This window comes from Ochotona curzoniae, unplaced genomic scaffold (assembly GCF_017591425.1).
Source record: "Ochotona curzoniae isolate NIBS_2020 unplaced genomic scaffold, NIBS_Ocur_1.0 contig_3037, whole genome shotgun sequence".
Classification (NCBI taxonomy): Eukaryota; Metazoa; Chordata; class Mammalia; order Lagomorpha; family Ochotonidae; genus Ochotona; species Ochotona curzoniae.
In genome coordinates this window covers 5568737-5586105 of record NW_024465699.1, presented here as the reverse complement: position 1 = coordinate 5586105, position 17369 = coordinate 5568737, and the positions used below count along the sequence as shown (strand labels likewise).

The 17369-nt window shown below is 56.0% G+C and overlaps 2 protein-coding genes and 1 non-coding gene across 5 annotated transcripts; 2 read left to right on the top strand and 1 right to left on the bottom strand.

The window, feature by feature from the left end:
- Window positions 1-5661: 5661 nt before the first annotated feature.
- On the bottom strand, window positions 5662-9717 carry IMP4 (IMP U3 small nucleolar ribonucleoprotein 4). Its single transcript, XM_040979136.1, has 9 exons — window positions 9213-9717; window positions 9013-9121; window positions 8094-8177; window positions 7620-7729; window positions 7386-7518; window positions 7122-7276; window positions 6930-7024; window positions 6757-6830; window positions 5662-6655 (listed from the first exon to the last, which is right to left on the bottom strand). The coding sequence occupies exons 1-9, from the start codon at window positions 9213-9215 to the stop codon at window positions 6543-6545; spliced, it is 876 nt and encodes a 291-aa protein (XP_040835070.1). The 5' UTR covers window positions 9216-9717; the 3' UTR covers window positions 5662-6542.
- A 218-nt stretch (window positions 9718-9935) lies between these two features.
- On the top strand, window positions 9936-12357 carry CCDC115 (coiled-coil domain containing 115). Of its 3 annotated transcripts, none has more exons than XM_040979140.1 (5): window positions 9936-10107; window positions 10224-10327; window positions 10418-10500; window positions 10771-10908; window positions 11157-12357. In XM_040979140.1, the coding sequence occupies exons 1-5, from the start codon at window positions 10021-10023 to the stop codon at window positions 11267-11269; spliced, it is 525 nt and encodes a 174-aa protein (XP_040835074.1). In that variant the 5' UTR covers window positions 9936-10020; the 3' UTR covers window positions 11270-12357. The 3 variants fall into 3 exon arrangements, with proteins under 3 accessions (XP_040835074.1, XP_040835072.1, XP_040835073.1); XM_040979138.1 differs by having other exon boundaries at window positions 9936-10131; window positions 10768-10908; window positions 11157-12356; XM_040979139.1 differs by having other exon boundaries at window positions 9938-10131; window positions 11157-12353.
- Window positions 12358-12428: 71 nt separating this feature from the next.
- Window positions 12429-12500, top strand: TRNAE-UUC. The gene has a single exon. It is a non-coding gene; the product is annotated as a tRNA-Glu (tRNA).
- Window positions 12501-17369: the final 4869 nt, after the last annotated feature.

The window sequence follows — 17369 nt, the reverse complement described above, 5'->3', positions numbered from 1 at the left end:
GGCAGCTTCTTTGTGGAGAATGGCCTGGGGCAGCTGCCCCTAGATTCTATTCATGAAGGTCCTGGGGATCCCTGGGAATAGGCCTTCTACCCAACCCTTGATGCCCTTAAGATGCTCAGCCCACCGCCTGAGCTGGGCCACCTTTTCAGGGCACAGCCCATGCACTTGCCTTGCTCGACACCTGCCCTTGGAAGAGGTAAACTCTTAGATAGATGTTCTGACAGCCCTGGTCGACAGCACTGGGGGATGGAGGCGGCCTCACCGCCATGTCCTTGGCCTGCAGTTTCCACACCCACCTTTAGCCCAGCCGCATACACTTCCTATCTGCACATGGTGCTTTATTTAAAGACCAACACTCGCTGCATATTTTCATCTGAGGCTGGCCAGGGGCCTTGACCTTGACCGCTGGAAGCTATCTGTGGGCCCTGAATGCAGAGCTGTTGGCGTCAGATCTGAGTGTGGGCCCCAGGATGGTCACTGGGACCAGCTGCTGCCGCTCAGTGAGAACACGAGTGTTTGTGGGGCGGGGGAGAATCCAGTGTGCACCTGTTTGGGTGAGCATAAATGAGGCTGAAGGATTCCTAGGCTCTGTCAGAAATGCTAACTGGCATGTGGCTAGAAAGTTCTACATGCCAGCTAGACATTGGAGGTTCTTTGGTGACTGCACACAACACTCCCAGCAAGTAGGTCAAATTAGTAAGGAAGAAAATGAGCCAGGGCCTGGTTCAGGTTCTGCGGGTCAATGTGAAGTCAGAGAAGGGATGGAGCAGGGGTAGGTTAAATCTCACCATACACTGACACCATCAGCGAATCAAGACGAACTTCACCAATAAGCCTGGCTCCTCAAGAAAATGGAGATGCTCCCACAGGTTTAAAGAGAGTTGGTGCTGTGGCACAGTGAGTAAAGCTGCCGTCCCTAACACCAACATCCCCTATGGATGCCAGTTGGAATCCCAGCTGTTCCACTTCTGATCCAGCTCTTTGCTAAGGCACCTGAGAAAGCAGTAGAAGATGGCCCAGGTGCTTGGGCTCCTGAACCTGAGTGGGAGACCTAAAAGAAACTCCTGGCTCCTGGCTTTGGACCGGCCCGGTTCTCATTATTGTGGTCACTTGGGGAATGAACCAGAAGGTGGAAGATCTCTCTCTTCCTCTCCCTCTGTAACTCTTCCAAATAAAATAATTTTTTTAAAGTGGAGATTTAATGGCTCATAGTGGCATTATTTGCAACAAACCCAAAGCAGGGAACAACCCACTGAGTGGGCAGAATGTGCTATATGCAAACAACAGATGCATCAGCCGAACTGCAAGCTGGGTAGGCTTTGCAAGCATTCTGCTAAGGAACAGAGCTCACCAAGAAGACACCATGGCAATGTCCAGAACAGGCAATAGCACGCTCGCCAGAAGCCAGCTGGCCGCTGGCCAGGGGCTGGGGGGTGTTTGGAGAGGGCTGGGGAGCAACAGTCGATGGGTAGTTTCTTTAAGAGTGGAAAAAAGTGATCCAAAATTAGATTGTGGTGAAGGCTGCACACCCCCATGAGTGTGATAAAAGCCACACTGAATCCTACACTTGAAATAGGGTGAGCTGTGCAAGACCTCTCCTTTTAACAATTTAGGAGGGGCCCAGCACAATGGCCTCGTGGCTAAATCCACACCTTGTATGCACTGGGATCCCATATGGGTGTCAGTTTATGTTCTGGCTGCTCCACTTCCCATCCAGCTCCCTGCTTGTGGCCTAGGAAAGCAGAAGAGGACAGCCTGGGGCCTTGGGTCCATGCACCTGTGTGGGAGGCCTGGAAGGGGCTCCTGGCTCATGGCTTTGGATCAGCTCAAAAATCAAGCCATTTGCAGCCACTTGGGGAGTGAAGCAGCAGACTGAAGATCTTTCTCTCTATCTGCCTTTCTATCAAAATGAATAAATCCTTTTTAAAGAGTAGGACACTTGGAACCTATGCAGTGGCACTGCAAGCTAATCCTCCCTCTCCTGTGCTGGCATTTCATATGGGTGCCAGTTCAAGCCCCGGCTGTTCCACTTCCCTTCCAAATCCCTGCTAGTGCCTGGGAGAGCACTGGAAGATGGTCCAGGTCCTTGGAACCCTACAGTCAAGTGGGAGATCCAGAAGCTCCTAGCTCCTAGTTCCCGGCTTCAGATGACCCCAGCTCTGGTGTTGTGACCTTTTGGAGTGAACCAGCAAGTGGAAGATCTCTGTGTCTCTCCCTCTCTTGTAACTTACCTCAAGTAAAAAATAACAATCTTAAAAAAAAAAAACTTTAGGAGCCTTGCCAAGCAGTGGCAATGACTGGATCTGATTTGGATATATGACGTAAACCAAGAACTCAACACTTACGGGGTATCTGATGACACAGAGAAATAACTTGTGGTGTGATCCTGACAAATTTAAGTCTTTATCTCTTAGGAAACACGTAAGGATGAAATGACGCACTGTGTGACATTGGCTTGAAAGTAAAATTGATGACATGGCTATAGGAAGTGGTCGGGACTTGGCAAGGAAGTCGGGCTGGCCGACAGAGCAGCTCACGGACTGTCCTCTTTGCTTTCCTCCATTTGAAGTGCTCCACAGCTAAAAGCACACCCGCGGGCAGCAGGCAGCATAGCAACAGGAAGCCAGCTGGCCACGCAGCCCCCGGAGGATGCTCGCCTTCAGGTAGCACTCGTCCTGACAGCCTGAGCCGTCCCAAAGTCATCACCGCAATGGAGAGTTTCAAGTAGTAGGCAGGATGTGACTATCTTCTGATTAAAAAATTATTTTAAAAGGAGTAACTTGGCAGGGCAAAACTGGGCAAACGGGGACTCTAAGATGGACTATGTCAATCAGCGGATTCTTCGACAACCTCATCATGCTTGGAGTGGTGAGACTGGCAGCAATTCATGACTGTTGAACTATCAAACCACTTGAGCAGGACCCTCAGGGCATGCCCCACATCCGGGACCTGGGGTGGGTGGGAAGCTAGGTGGGGGTCCTCCCTTAATATCCCCCTTTACCCCAGATACATGACGGAAACAATGTAGAAATAATAGTCTTACCCACTTTTCTGTAGCCCTTGAACCTTTTTAAACTATGTAACAATTATCAAAACTATAATTAAAAAATGGGAAAATTTTTTTAAAAATTAAATAAAAGGAGTAACTGCCCGTCAATAAGGTGATGCGTGGGTCCAGTGCAGTAGCCTAGTGGCTAGAGTCCTCGCCTTGCACGTGCCAGGATGCCATATGGATGCCGGTTCTAATCCTGGTGGCCCTGTTTTCCATTCAATTCCCTGTCTGTGGCCTGGGAAAGCAGTCGAGGACAGCCCCAAAACCTTGGGACCTTGTGCCTGTGCAGGAGACCCAGAAACAGCTCCTGGCTCCTGGCTTTGGATTGGCGCAGCATGGCCATCGCAACCACTTGAGGAGCGAATCAGCAGATGGAAGATCTTCCTGTCTCTTCTCTCTGTATATCTGACTTTCCAATAAAAATCAATCTTTAAAAAACAAACAAGGCTATGTCCACTGGGCCCCCAGCACCCGCCACCTAACCGTCCACAGCTTTATGTCCTGTGCCTTTCAGCTACATCAAGGGAGGGAGTTAAAGACACTGCCTTTGTTCTGTTGCCTGGACGCCTGGGAAACGAACCAGCGTAGAAGCGCTCACCTTTCTTCGAACTCAAATGAAATACATCCATCTTATGTACTGTTCATCAGATGTCCTAGCCCAGCTTTCTATCCAGCTTCCTGTTAATGTGCTCTCTGGGGGGGCCCTGCCACCCACATGGGAGATGGCCCAGCCCTTGCTGTTGCCGGGCATCCCAGAGTGCCCAGGAGCTCAATCTACCTTTCAAATAAAACACATTTTTCAAAGAGTAAATACAGGACAGTAAGAGATTTCCATCTGGAAGAGAATGTGTTCATTGTAGCAACTCCTTTGTTATATTTTCTAAAAATGTCCTTATTTCAGCCAGTGCCATGGCATAGCAGGTGCATCACTGGTACCTGTCCCAGCTGCTCCATTTCTGATGCAGCTGCCTGCTGATGTGCCCGGGACATCAGGGGAGGATGGCCCAAGTACTTTGGCCCCTGCATGCCCAGCTGGGGGGACCCAGACATTCCTGGCTTTTGATCAGTCCTGCCCAGGCTGTGGCAGCCATTCGGGGAGTGAACAGAGGGAGGCTCTGTCTTTCCCTTTCGCTCTAACTCTGCCTTTCAAATCAATCAGTAATCTTTAAACAACCACAAAACTGCGACTGCACACTCGTTGCACCCACATTCGCTTGGTAAAGTTTATCTGGGAGTTTTCAGCCGTTGTATTTTGAATAGTGTGCTGCTGTGTAGGTTTGCCTCCCAACTTAGGTTCTTGGTACTGAAGCTAACCCCAGAGGTCATGAACCCCAGCAGTATTTGGAGGTGATGGGCTCCCGAGTGCTCTGCTTTGCTGAATGGTGTGAGAGCACTCTTGTCCCTCCATCACGGAGGGACACGGCTGCAGGCTGCCCCTCCAGGCCATTGCCCAGCGCACTCCATCCACTGCCGCCTCCCTCCAGAGCTTGTGAGCAGAGAAGGGCTGCTGGGAATGAACTTGCTGGTCCATGACCTTCCAGCACAGCACCATCATGGGATGAGGACAGGGTAACCCTTTATAAGGTGATACGGTCAGCAAGGACTTTCTGATGCAGCCGTTGGGAATGTCCTCAAGTTAGACATCAAAAAGCAGCACACACGGGGAAGGTTGGCAGTGTGCAAATTGCCCAAGCACCTGTGTCCATGTACGAACCACGCTGTCTGCAGGCAGTGAGTAGCTGGCCCGGGCACTGCCATCTTCTTCCTTCCTGCCCTGGCCTCAGCAGCAGGTGAGCCTCACCTCCCAGGGGCATGACTGACAACCTTTTTTTTTAAAAAAAAAAAAATAATAATAATGTTACTTATTTGAGAGGCAGCCAGTCAAGGAGCAGCTCTCCCATGTACCTGTTTGTTGAACAAATGTCCACAGTGGCTGGGGCTGGGCCAGGGCCATCACCCTCCAGGCCTTCCCCATGACTTTGAATCATGAATGACGGTGACCTTCCCTGGTCTGTGCTGCTTTTTGAGCCTGGGAACTGTTGAGGCCAGGTACACAGCTGTGGGGCACAGGCGTCTGAACTTCAGATCTCAGCTGGCTAGACCTCCCCACAGCACACAGTGATGCCTCCCATCCCCCTCGCCCCACCTGTTGGTGGTTAAGTTCTAGACCTGTGTTGCATGCCCGGAGCCATGAGTAGTACCAAGCCTCTTACGTGCTCTATGCCCTTGGCATACCTACCAAGGATAGAGTGAGGTTTATAAACTAGGCACATTCAAAGGTCGAGGGGATCGACATCATGTCTCAGGTAGGTAAAAACTGCCTGCCGTGCGGGCTTCCCATATGGGAGCTAGTCCAAGTCCCTGCTGCTCCACTTCTGTCCCAGCTCCCTGCTAGTGCACCTGGGAAAGCGACACAAGATGGCCACAAGGGCTTGGGCCCCTGCACCCGTGTGGGAGACCCAGATGAAGTTCCAGGCTCCTGGCTTGAGGCTGGCCCACCCCTGGCCGTTGCGGCCACTCGTGCAGCAAAGCAGTAGATCAACGGCGTCTCTGTCCCTCTCTGCCTGTTAATCTTGAAAAAAGAAAAACAGGAAAAATACAAGAGTGAAGCATTTATTTCTTAAAAAAAAAAAGGGGGGGGGCAAGGGATCTGAATAAGCATTTTTCAAAAGACAACATATAAATGGACAAAACGTGTATGAAAGAAGCTTCATCACCAAAAATCAAGGCCCTCAGGGGGCACAGAGATGATAAATACGGCCAGGCGTGTGGGAAATGGGGAACTTTGGTGCCCGGCTGGCAGAAACGGAAATGGGCAGTCTTGGAAAGCAGGACTCGGCTCCTCCTAAGGTTAAAAACTGCAGCACCACGTGATCCAGCAATCCTGGGCGTGCAGCCAGGAAAACGGAACGGGCACTTTCTGGAAGCGCCTGTGATCCCAAACTCCTTGTCACACTTCTAGGAGCCGGACACAGAGAGCCAGAGTCCACCAAGGGGCAATGGATAAAGGAAGAGGGGCACACGTTCACCCTGTCACCTGGGACGGCCTGGCTGAGCCTGGGGACGGGACACTCAGCGAGGGGCACGATGGGAGACCACGGCCACAACCACTGGCAGTGGTCACTCAGAGAAGGGGACAGAGGGGGGTACAGGGGCTGGGGGCAGGAGGATGGGGGGGGGTTGCTGGCAAGGGCAGCAAGCTGGCAGCCTTCTGGTGGAGTCAAATTGGGGTAATGTGCGGGCACCCAGAACCAAAAGCCCTCGCTGCAGGGTGCCATGCATGCCAGGGCCCACACAGGGAACCCACATACAGGGTCCCAAGAACACCAAGCTGAGGCCAACACCCCCCAGAGACCGCCAGCGGCTTAGTCACCACCAGGACAGGGCTGACCTGAGGCTCAACCGCCTGGAGGCTGTCAGGCACCCTGGCACCCCTTCCCTTCTCAGGGGCCTTGTGGTCTTCTGGTTGGCGCCCTGTCCTGCAGTAGGCTCACTCAGCACTGAGGAAGACCCTCTTGCGGGCAGTGTTGGTATAGGGGTGCCAGCGCCACTCCACATCAGCTGTGGCCTCCTGCTCCAGTGTGCCCAGGCGAATCATGTACGCTGCAGGAGGCAGGGGGACAGGGGCGTCACCACCAGCCTGGCGAAGCCCCTCTTCCCTCCACTCCCCTCACCAGGCACATAGCATGAAGCCCCCAACTTACGCTTCAGCTCAAAGCGGGGCCCAACCTCGGTCAGCTCTATGTTGCGGTGGTCCGTCTTCTTGTACACATGGTGCCTGCGGAGAGAGGATGGTGGCAGGGGCGGAGGGTTTGCAGGTCAGCCATAGCGGTGCTGGGACACACAGCTCTGGATGCCAGCCCTGAGCCCGACCCACCGGAAGGAAATGTAGTCCTCCTGGTTAGCGAAGGTGATGACGCGGCGACTGTCATCTTTGGGCACAGGGAACAGATAGCGCAGTATGTCAGACACCTGGGGGGCACAGGGAAGGGCGGTGTCAAAGGTCCGGCCCGGCCCCTCAATCCCACACCCCTCACCTCCCGGCCTCTGGGAGACACCCCAGACTCACGCGCTTGCCCAGGCGGGAGGTGAAGCCGTGGGTGATGAGGTGGGGCTTGGCCTCCGACATTGTGCCCAGGTCCGGGATGTCGTGCCGCATGACCACGTTACACAGCGTGAAGTAGGCAGTGGGGCCGAAGGGCAGGTGGCTGACGATGAGCCCCACTGATGGGGGGCAGACGGAGGAGAGGGCAGTCAGGACCCCAGCCTGCCCTCGGCCCACCCTCCACCCACCAGCCTGCCTGCCTGCCAGCCGTTCAGCCGCCTTCCTCACCCGGTGTGCCTCGATGCTCATGAACTACCAGCAGGTCGGTGACCCCGTTGGCTTTGCAGGCTCGCACCAGCGCCCCCACCTCGTGTCGGCCTCGGTTCATGCGCTGGGCGCCCGGGAACACCAACTTCAGTTCCTGTGTGAGGTGTGGACCACAGCATCCTGTCAGGACCCAGAGGGTGGTTCCCACTTGTCCTTGGTGATGTCTGTTCACTGCCCACCCAGGGCTGTGGGTACCTTTGCAAACATCTTAAGGCGGGAACTGGGGTCTCGGGAGGTGGTGATCATGATTTTGGGGTCCTCAACTCCGGCCCACCGGTACTCGTCATCCACGTGGCTGGTCACCCCTGTTGGGAGCACGAGGAACAAGAACACGACACCGTCCTGGGGTGTGAAGCTGCAAGGGGCACGGCCGACTCTGCCAAGGAGGCAGCACCCGGCAGGTGCACCTGTAACCGAGGATGTGGGTGCCTTGTGGCATCTGCGGTTCAGTCGTGCCAGTCACACGGCTCTGACGGTTGCCAGCTTAGGGATCGGGAGCACAGGGCAGAGTCCCTGAGGTGCCAGCGCTGGGGACAGTTCCAGGGTGACGGTAGTGGACTGTTTAGGAACAGCCCAGCATGTCCCACAAGGGTGTGGGCAGAGGCCAGAGGGCTCCAGTTGGGGGCAGGACGTGGCTCAGGGTCAGGGAGGGCTGTGCAGTGGGCTCACCTTCACCACCGGCATCATCAAACTCCAGGGAGCCCTGCAGGGCCAGCGCCTCCCGGCGAAGCTCGGTAGGGATCAGCCGGTTTTCTGCAAAGCGGAAGACGGAGCTGTGTGAGATGCGTGCACCGAGCGGACCCTCAGTTTCCACCCCTGGGGCAGCTGCTCCCTCCCCACCAATCTGTTGGGAAGATCCTAATCCCTACTAGGCCAAGGCCACATGGGGAGGGAAGATCAGAGCAAAATCACCTCCTCCTGACCTGGTATTCTGAGCTCCCCTTAACGGGAGAAGGGCTTACCACTCCATCTTAAACTTTGAAAGTCAGCCGCTGTGGGTTCAGGAGTTCCCCCACGTCAAGGCTGGGAGGCCAGGGCCTTCCTTCCCCACCTCGCTACACAACTCTATCCTGGAAACGGGCACTACTCTGCGGCAACACACCTGAGCGTGTGGCGATCACCCCAAAACCAACATCAGGAAGAAAAAAAAAAACAGACTGAGCCTCAGGGGCGACTCAACTGCGGGAACTAGAAAAGCTGCAAAAAGGGACACATACACTCCCACATACTGTCACAGGTTGAAGACCTGGGGGCATCGGAGCGAATGCGGGGCAGGAGGGGAGAAGCGGGGTGCATCACCCAACGGAAACAAAACCCCCCTCCGACAAAGGGCAACACACAAGCACGACACCTGGACAGTGCAAGCGGCATCATGAAGTCTGACAGGGGACACTTTTCCAAGAGAATCCTAACGATGCCTGGGAATCTCGTCCAGGCCAGGCAGGAATTCCGACCCGTGGAAAGCGGGACACCACAGCAAGCCGTGGTCAGGCCAGGCAGCGCTGGCCACCCGGGACCCCGAACGGACGTCGGCGGGTACACGGGCCCCGCCAGCAGGCAGGTACCCCAGGGCCCCCCGATTTCGTACCTTCGAGCGCCCGCCGCACCTTCTCCTTCCTCTCCTGGGCCGAGCGCTGCGCCTCCTCCCGGGCTTTGCGGTACAAGTACTCGCGGCGCAGGCGGGCCTCGCGGCGCAGCTACGGAACAGCCAGTCCGGTCAAGAAGGCGAACCTCCAACCCCACTCCACCCCCACGCCCTAAAACACGCGCTCAACCCCACAGTCCTACCATCCTGGGCGCCTCTCGTCCCACGTGGATGCGGGACAGACTGCGAGCACAGCCGGAGTCACGCAGCCCTTACTTCCGCCCTCACTCAGGGAAGCAGCGTAAAGGCTTCACTCCAGTCGGCAGCTCTGGATAAATGCCCAAAGTTAACATGGCGAACAGCAGCCGGGTGCCTCACGGTGATTGGTCAGTCCCGCGCGAGTGCTCGCCGGAATAACCAATAGGCTGGCCTCACAGTGTTGTCACTCTGAGTGGCGTTGGGCGGCCGTTAATGAAGATGTCCGCCGCCTAGGGCTTCGGTTCCTGCTGCTCACAGGCGGCTTTGGCCAGTTTTAAGCTGGTAAGCTCCTAAAGCCACCCTGATCGGCACTTCGAGAAAACCGATCCACTGGGAAGATCCCGGCCGGCGTCTTCTGTAAATTGAAGTGTAAAAGCCACTCTTCCCTTAATCAAAATGGTGGCGTACGGCTTCGCCTTCCTTTGCCACAGCGTTAGGATCATTTTTAAGATGCTCCCGCCTCCAAAAGCGATCTGGAAGCTCCGTCAGCCCTGGCAGACAGCGCAGTTGGCAGATACACTTGGGACGCTCATTGCGGGACACTGTCCCCGTGCTCCCGCACCGCTTAAACAGGGTGCTGGCAGCCGTCGGGCGTCCGGGGCCATGAATGGGACCGTCCCCTTGGGGGCGTGTCCCACCCGCCGATTGGCTGTCAAACCAGCGTGCCTGACGGTGATTGGACAACCTGAAGATGATGGCAGCTGTAGGCCAGGCCCTCAGCTCCACCGGAGACGCGGGTGAGACGGGCCGGACATGGCGGCCGAGGACCCGCGGGCGGAGCTGGACGCGCTGATCCTGCAGCTGCTCGGGGACCTGGAGGAGCTGGAGACGAAGCGGGCGGTGCTGAACGGCCGCGTGGAGGAGGTGGGCGTGGGGGGGCTGGCGTGCGGGGCAGCGGGAGCTCGCGGCGTGCGCACGGGCGAGCTCCTCCATGCCCCTGCCCCGTCTGTCCCCAGGGCTGGCTGTCGCTGGCCAAGGCGCGCTACGCCATGGGTGTCAAGTCGGTGGGTCCCCTGCAGTACGCGTCCCACATGGAGCCCCAGGTGTGCGTGTGCACCAGGTGAGGGACCTCGGGTGCTGCCGCCGGGCGGGCAGGGGTCGGGGGACGCCCCCGGAATTGTCCAACCATCCGCCCCACCTTGTCGTCCAGCGAGGCCCAGGACGGACTGCAGAAGCTGAGAGTGGTGCGCGCCGGCGCCTGGACCCCGGAGGAGGTGGGGCCCCGCGAGGCAGGTGAGCGCGCTGACCCGGTAGCTGCCCGGCCTGCGTGGGGGACGGTGGGAGAGGTGGTAGGGTACCTGACCGTGTCGGTGGACGGAAGCGGTCATCTCCCACCCGGCGATGGGATCGGGGCGCTACAGTCCCATAAGCAAGGCAGGGGACCAAAGGAAGGCTTCGGCCGGGAGCTGTTTGCCGGGTTTCCCAACTCCGCATTGCCCCCCAAAATAACTCCAGAGGAGTGAGACCCCAGCCTCCTCAGACCCCCCCCCTCCCTTCCAGCAGCCCTGCGCCAGCGCAAGGGTCCCACTAAGACCCCGGAGCCGGAGCCCGAGACCACCACTCCCCCGCAAGACCCTCTCAACTGGTTCGGGATCCTGGTTCCCCACAGTCTGCGCCAAGCCCAAGCCAGCTTCCGGGACGGTGAGTGTACTGAAGGGCACGGACCCCTGCCCGTGGTAGGTGTGAGAGGCAGGTGGGATTCCCCGAGGGAGTTGGTGGTCTCAACCCTTGGCATGCCGGGAGGGGGCGGGGTGCTCCTTAGCTGGTATCCATGCCAACCACATGGGGACATCAGAAGGTCCTAGGGCACCCCCTCCCCAGCGTGTCAGGAATAGTGTGGGGCGGCCGAGGCCTGGAGCCTCAGGTGATGTGGTCTCCTGTTCCCGCAGGCCTGCAGCTGGCGGCCGACATCGCTACCCTCCAGATCCGCATCAGCAAGGGCCAGAAGCAGCTGCGGACACTCCAGCAGAGACTGCGGCCACCGGAGCCGGGCGCTGCCTGACGCGTGGCCACAGCTGTCCCCGGGCAGCATCCGCCTTGCAGGCCGTGCAGGGCCTCCTCCTTCCTGAACAGCCCCCCTGCATCCCCGGTGAAAGTGGCCCTGGTGTCAGTGTGGCCAGGCTGCATTTGGTAGCGGGGCGGCTGCAGAAACTGTGCCTGTGGGGGAGCCACGGGTGGGTCAGCCGGGTGGTGAACACCTGCAGGCCCACCATAGTCGGGGGAGAGCCGAAAGCCACACCTCACTGGGGCTGGGGCTGGGGCTGGGGGGACGAAGTGGACAGAGCCCTTCATCCTCACAGGAGTGAGCCACCTGACCACTCCTGTCAGTGGAATGGGGAAGAGCCCTTCTGGGCCTCTGGGCACTCGTGGAAGGGCCACTTCCGTTCCTTGTGGGGCTCCAGTAATTTCTAAGAACTCTTACTTATGGGGGAACCCTGTTCTTGGTCCACAGTAGAGCTGTCCCTACTTGCTCCCCATTTGTCTCTGAATGGTGATGCTTTGTCTCTACGGTGTTGCTTTCTTTAAAAAAAAAAATATATATATATATATATATATATAAAATAAATACATATCCAACCACTCAGAACTGCGGAATCACTAAGCCGGCCGCAGTGGCCAGGCTCCCAAGCCCCAGATCTGCTCCATGGACTTTGAGGGTCCATTTCAAGCTGTTGCCCCACCGTTCCTGGGTTTAGGGTTTGGATCTGGGCATATAGGATCCGGAGCTGCAAGGCTGGGGTGGGGAGCACTCTCTTGCCTGTGTGGGTGGCCGAGGTCCCTGGCCACCTGCTGCCCCCAGGACACCTCACTAAGTCCTGAGCCTGCAGACGTCGCTGCCCCCTGGCAGGAGTCCTTTCCAAGCAGCGCTGAACCAGTAGGAGTCCAGTCATTGCTTGGACCGCGAATTGTCTATGAACACGGGTCCCCGCGTCTGTGGAGTAGAGTGCACGTCGGCCGGCGCGCACCGTCTCAAGCTGGTTGGGGCAAAGCGAGGCGCGGTGGGCTCGCCCGGGCTGCAGCGTTCCCGGAGCGCAGGGCGCGCCGTACCCAGTGGGGCCGGCAGAGGGCGCGAGCTCCGGGGACGGACTTGTCTGTAGTGCGCAGGCGGCTGCGCTGACGCCAACGTCGTATACACCCACAGGGGAAGCACTACTATCAGTTCCCATATGGTCTAGCGGTTAGGATTCCTGGTTTTCACCCAGGCGGCCCGGGTTCGACTCCCGGTATGGGAACGGTGGAACTTCCTTTTTAGGCAACACTCACGCGCGGACTCTGACCACTTCTGCTCCCACACAGCGACTCCGGGCAGGACGGGTTTCAGCCAGCTAGGTGCCACACGCACTGCCGATGCCAAAGAATATTTTGGATGTTAAACGATTTAGTGCAATCAGGATCTGTCTTGACGGTCCGCTGTAAGGGGCGGTGTCCCCGCAACCCACCCCAAAACTCAGGCAGAGGGGGGCCAGGACAGAGGAGCGCAGGGAGAGAGGAAGAGGGCGGAGTCAGGCCTGCTGGGGAGGGAGGCGGAGGTCACAGACTGGAGCTTCCCGTGGCCTCGGGAGGATCCGAACCTCCTGTGCACCAGTCAGCATTCCTGTTATCCTGGCAGGAAAGCGGCCTGGAGCTGCCCGCTGCCTCCCGGCCTAGCTGGGACAAGCGCTACTGCACTGCTCCCTGCCTTCCTTCACCTTCCCCATCTTAACTTCCACTGGTCCCAGCACGCCGAAGGCTTGGAAGTCATCCCCACACAGACTTTAAAAAAAAAAGGTTTACTTTTATTGGAAAATCAAATATACAGAGAGGAGGAGAGACAGAGAGGAAGTCCTCCGCTGCTTTTCCAGAACACAAGCAGGGAACTGGAGCTGCAGGGATTAGAACCAGCGCCCATATGGGATCCTGCTGAGGAGAGGACTTTAACCTATATATAGGCTACCATACCAGAACCACCCACACGCACCTTTAAGGTCCACCGGATTCGCGCATCCAACGGGCACTGCAGGCTGAGAACACGCCCAGAAAGGCAGCGGGAGACTGCCCAAGAGCTTGGGTCCTTGAACTCACGTGGGAGACCGGGCCAGAGTTCCAGGCTTCTGGTTCCCGCCGAACTGGCTTCCACAGTCTTGGCCCATCCTCCGCTGCTCTCCTACAGCAGGGCGCAGGGATGCGAAGTAGAGCAGCCAGGATTCGAACCCGCACCCATATGGGATGCCGTTGCTAAACAAGTAGACAATAAGCATGCGTGGTGATGTTCCAGGAGCGCCTTTGGAAAATGCACACAAACTCGGGGACCACGCCGCTGAGCGGCTTTCTCAACTATGACACTCCTGGCAAGATTCATTTTTACATAAGAGGTGGAGTGTCAGAGAGGATGTTGGTTCACATTCCAGTTACCACGGCCAGGAACCTGGGCTCCACGCTGGTCCCCCAGGTGGGTGCAAGGCCCAAGCACCTGGGCTCTCCTCTGCTGCTTTCCCAGGCGCATCAGTAGGGAACTGGATGAGAAGTGGACCAGCCGGGACTTGAACCCAGCACCTGTGAGGGCTGCCAGCATTGCAGGAAACAACTTCACTCGCCATGCCACAGCGCCTTCTGGTCTGTTGGCCTCCCCAGACCTATTCCACGACACAATGCTTGTTGCTGGCCCAGCAAGCTGGACACTAGACCCCAGACTGCAAAGCCACCTCACAGCCTGTGTGTGACCTCCCGCCTGCGGCCAGCAGGGGACAGCGCAGCGCCGGAAGGTCCACTGCCTCGCTGTGGACAAGCTCCGGCCTGGCTTGGGCTCCCAGCAGCCGAGGTCCTCTGGCCTAGAGCGTGCCCACCGGCCCATCCCTCCACCCTCCCCTGCACGGTCCACGTCAGAGACAGGAGGCCCAGGCGACTAAAACCGTGCAACCAAAAAGGGAGGAAAGGGGTAGATGAGACGCAAGAAACGCGCTCTCTAAACGTGGTATTGGTTTGTATAACGATCCACAGCGCCAGTCCCTTGCAAGTAACTTAGCCCTGGGGCCTATAGAGCACAAAGCCACCACAGGCGCATGTGCAGTGCAGGATCCAGTGATTGACCTGCGGCTTGCAATGCTGACATCTCTACTGGAGCACTTAGTTCCAGCAGATGCGCAATTGCTGTCAATCCGGCTGCCTTCCAGTGCACACCTGGAGGTAGCTGGGCAAGACAGGCAGAGTTTCAGGCTCCTGGTTCCCGCCTGGCCCAGCCCTGACTGTGGTGAGCAGGGAGTGAGCCAGGGGCTTACAGATATCTCTTTCCCTGCCCCTGGCTGCTTTCAAAGAAACTGAAAATAACTACATTCTATTCTATTCTATTCTATTCTATTCTATTCTATTCTATTCTATTCTATTCTATTCTATTCTATTCTATTCTATTCTATTCTATCCTATCCTATTCTACTATTCTAGTAGCTGTATGAATAATAGCACAGAGAGAGAGGAAAAGACAAAGAGATCCTCCATCTTTTGGTTCACTCCCCAGAAGTACCACAATGGCTAGAACTGGATGGGTCCAGGAACTTCTGGGTCTCCCATGTTGGTGCAGGGGCCATCCTCTGCTGCTTTCCTAGGTACATCAGCAAGAAGCTGATTGGAAAGTGGGGTGGCCAGGACTCGAACCAGTTACCATATGGAATGCTGGCATGCCACAGGCCATGGCTTAGCTCACTGTGCCCAGTGCTGGCCCTCCTAACTACTTAAAAAAAAAAAAAAGATGAAAGGTGTGTTGATTGTGCCTTTACAACATGAGTTCTAAATTAATATTAGCATCTGCTAAGTGATATCTAATGACCACTTCAGGGTCTTAATGCTGGGGCTCACATTATAGTTACACGTTTCACTTCCACTAAATGTATGTATGTATGATGCATTTTTTTAACAGCTAGTAGAAAAGCTGCATGTATTTCTTTCTCTTAGATTTATTTATTTGAAAGACAGTTAACACAAAGAGACAGTCAGAGATAGGTCATGGTCTGCTGTTTCGTTCCCCAAATGGCTGCAACAGCCAGGGCTGGGCTAGAGGGAAGCCAGAAGCTTCTACCAAGCCTCCCACATGTTGCAGGGTCAGCAGGCTGGGCCAGTTAGCTAATCTTCCACCTCCAAGCACTAGCATCCCATATGGGCACTGCTTTGGGACCCTGCATCAGACATTGGGGACCGGAAGGACCTCCTGGCTTTGCATTGACTCAGCTCCGGTCTTGAGGCCATTTGGGGACTGAACCAGCAGGTGCAAGATATTTCTCTTTGTCTCTCCTTCTCTCTGGAAATCTGCCTTTCCAATAAAAGTTAAAAATCTTAAAACAATGAACCCTTTATCAACCCAATGCCAATCCTTGGACTTACAGATTAGGCTGACTTTAAGGGGTGCTTGGATTGCACAATTGCATTCTTTGGGGGTCCTGGTGCTTTCTCTGTGGTTGTGAGTTGGAAGAGCACAGTTGGGCCTAGTCTGCTCAAGTGGTCCTTATGGAAGTGATGGAGAGATGTGGCTGAGAGACTGCAGGTGCAAGTACTGAGCAGAACAGGCCAGTCAACTGCAGAGTAACCACGTGTGCAGATAGGGTGCAACCCACTACTCCCTGTGGCCATTGGGAATTCTCTCCTCTCCCCTCCTCTTCCCAACCCTTCCCTTCCTTCCCTTTCTCTCTCTCTCACCCTCCACACTCCCCCTCCCATCTTCTCCCTTTGTTTATTTAGTTCCTACGGCTGAGGCTGGCATTGTGGTGCTGCAATCACCTTCCAATGTGGTATGCCCCTTCCCACACAGGAGTGCCAGTTTGAGTCTTGGCTTCTTCGCTCCCCACCCATCTTCCTGCTTACATATCCTGGGAGGCAAGCAGCCTGCCCCCTGTGTGGGAGACCTGGCTGGGGGTCCTGCCATTCTCTCTCCCTAACCCTGGCTTTAAGTAGATGAAAAATGTACGTGTGTGTGTGTATATACCCAATCCCTATGGATGAGGTTGGAGTGCCAGCATTAACTCCAAGCTGACCATCTAGGGTGACCTGGAGGGTTTGGGCCTCTGGATTATCGACCCATAGAAGCAGTCAGTACAATGGTACCTGTGTGTGGCACTGAGGCCGTCCTCTGCTGCTTTCCCAGGTGATCAGCAGGGAGCTAGGTTAGAACTGGAGCAACCGAGCCTACACCCACAGTTATATAAGATGCCATCATCACAGATGGTGGCCTGATCTGCTGGGCCACCGTGGTGACCCCACATGGCTTTTAACGTTGCACAATGAATAAAATGCTCAGAGTGGCAGAATCACATCTGAATCTTGTAAATACACGTCTACAGCTAATAGATGTGTGTATGGTGTTGTATATCTGGTTCTGTACATTTGTTGTGTGTGTATATGTGTGAAGATGTTTATCGCAGCAGCAGGGTGCCTTGGCAGTGGTCTTGGAAACATCTGGAAGTTCTTGGGGGGTGTGTGACTCAAGGTTGATGCCACACAGGCCTAGGTCTTACATGTGTGCAGTTCTAAGTCTCACCCCTCCAGACCCCAGGCACCTCTGAGCCAGGCCCTGCCTGACACGGCTGGGGAGGCGGAGTCGCTTGTGTCCACCCTGACACACAGAGCAGGCAGCTGAGTGGGCAAGGCTGTCATGCACAACGGGACAGCTACGGTCCCCAAAGATTGCTGAGCCACTGCATTCCACCGCCGCCTCACATTCTGCAACCTCCGACTTGACGTCACCCTAGCTGTCAGTCAAACCATGAGCTATTATGGGATACCCCAGGAATCCTCCTCACCCTTGCTCTCACTGTCTTCCTCTTGCATGACCATAGTTTACTATTTGTTGTTTCTCTTATTATTTGTTTTTTTTTTTTTAGGTTGACTCGTGGTAACACTGGTTGGCGGCGGAGGGTGGGGGGAATTATTGACTGGGAGAGCTGCAAAAGGAATCCCGGGTCTGGGGTGCCTCTCCCAAGGGACCCCCCCCCCTCCTGGGTCTCCACTCTCCTCTTGGGGAACGCCAATGCCCTAGCCTGCTCTTGTTCAGCAGCACCATCTGAGGATGGTAAGTGGCCAGCACAAGGATGGGCTCCAAGATGCAGTCCCCCATCAAAACCCCCTGGAAAATCTTCCCA

Bases quoted from the DNA above. Each gene is read 5' to 3' on its own strand.
- IMP4 (XM_040979136.1), bottom strand. The intron at 8,178-9,012 runs GTACGAAATCGG...TCCGCTTTGCAG, and splicing joins GGTGCGGCGGGCGCTCGAAG to AAAACCGGCTGATCCCTACC. The intron at 6,831-6,929 runs GTGGGTCGGGCT...CTCTCTCCGCAG, and splicing joins GAGGACTACATTTCCTTCCG to GCACCATGTGTACAAGAAGA.
- CCDC115 (XM_040979138.1), top strand. From the start codon at position 10,021: ATGGCGGCCGAGGACCCGCGGGCGGAGCTGGACGCGCTGATCCTGCAG. The intron at 10,132-10,223 runs GTGGGCGTGGGG...GTCTGTCCCCAG, and splicing joins TGAACGGCCGCGTGGAGGAG to GGCTGGCTGTCGCTGGCCAA. The intron at 10,328-10,417 runs GTGAGGGACCTC...CTTGTCGTCCAG, and splicing joins CAGGTGTGCGTGTGCACCAG to CGAGGCCCAGGACGGACTGC.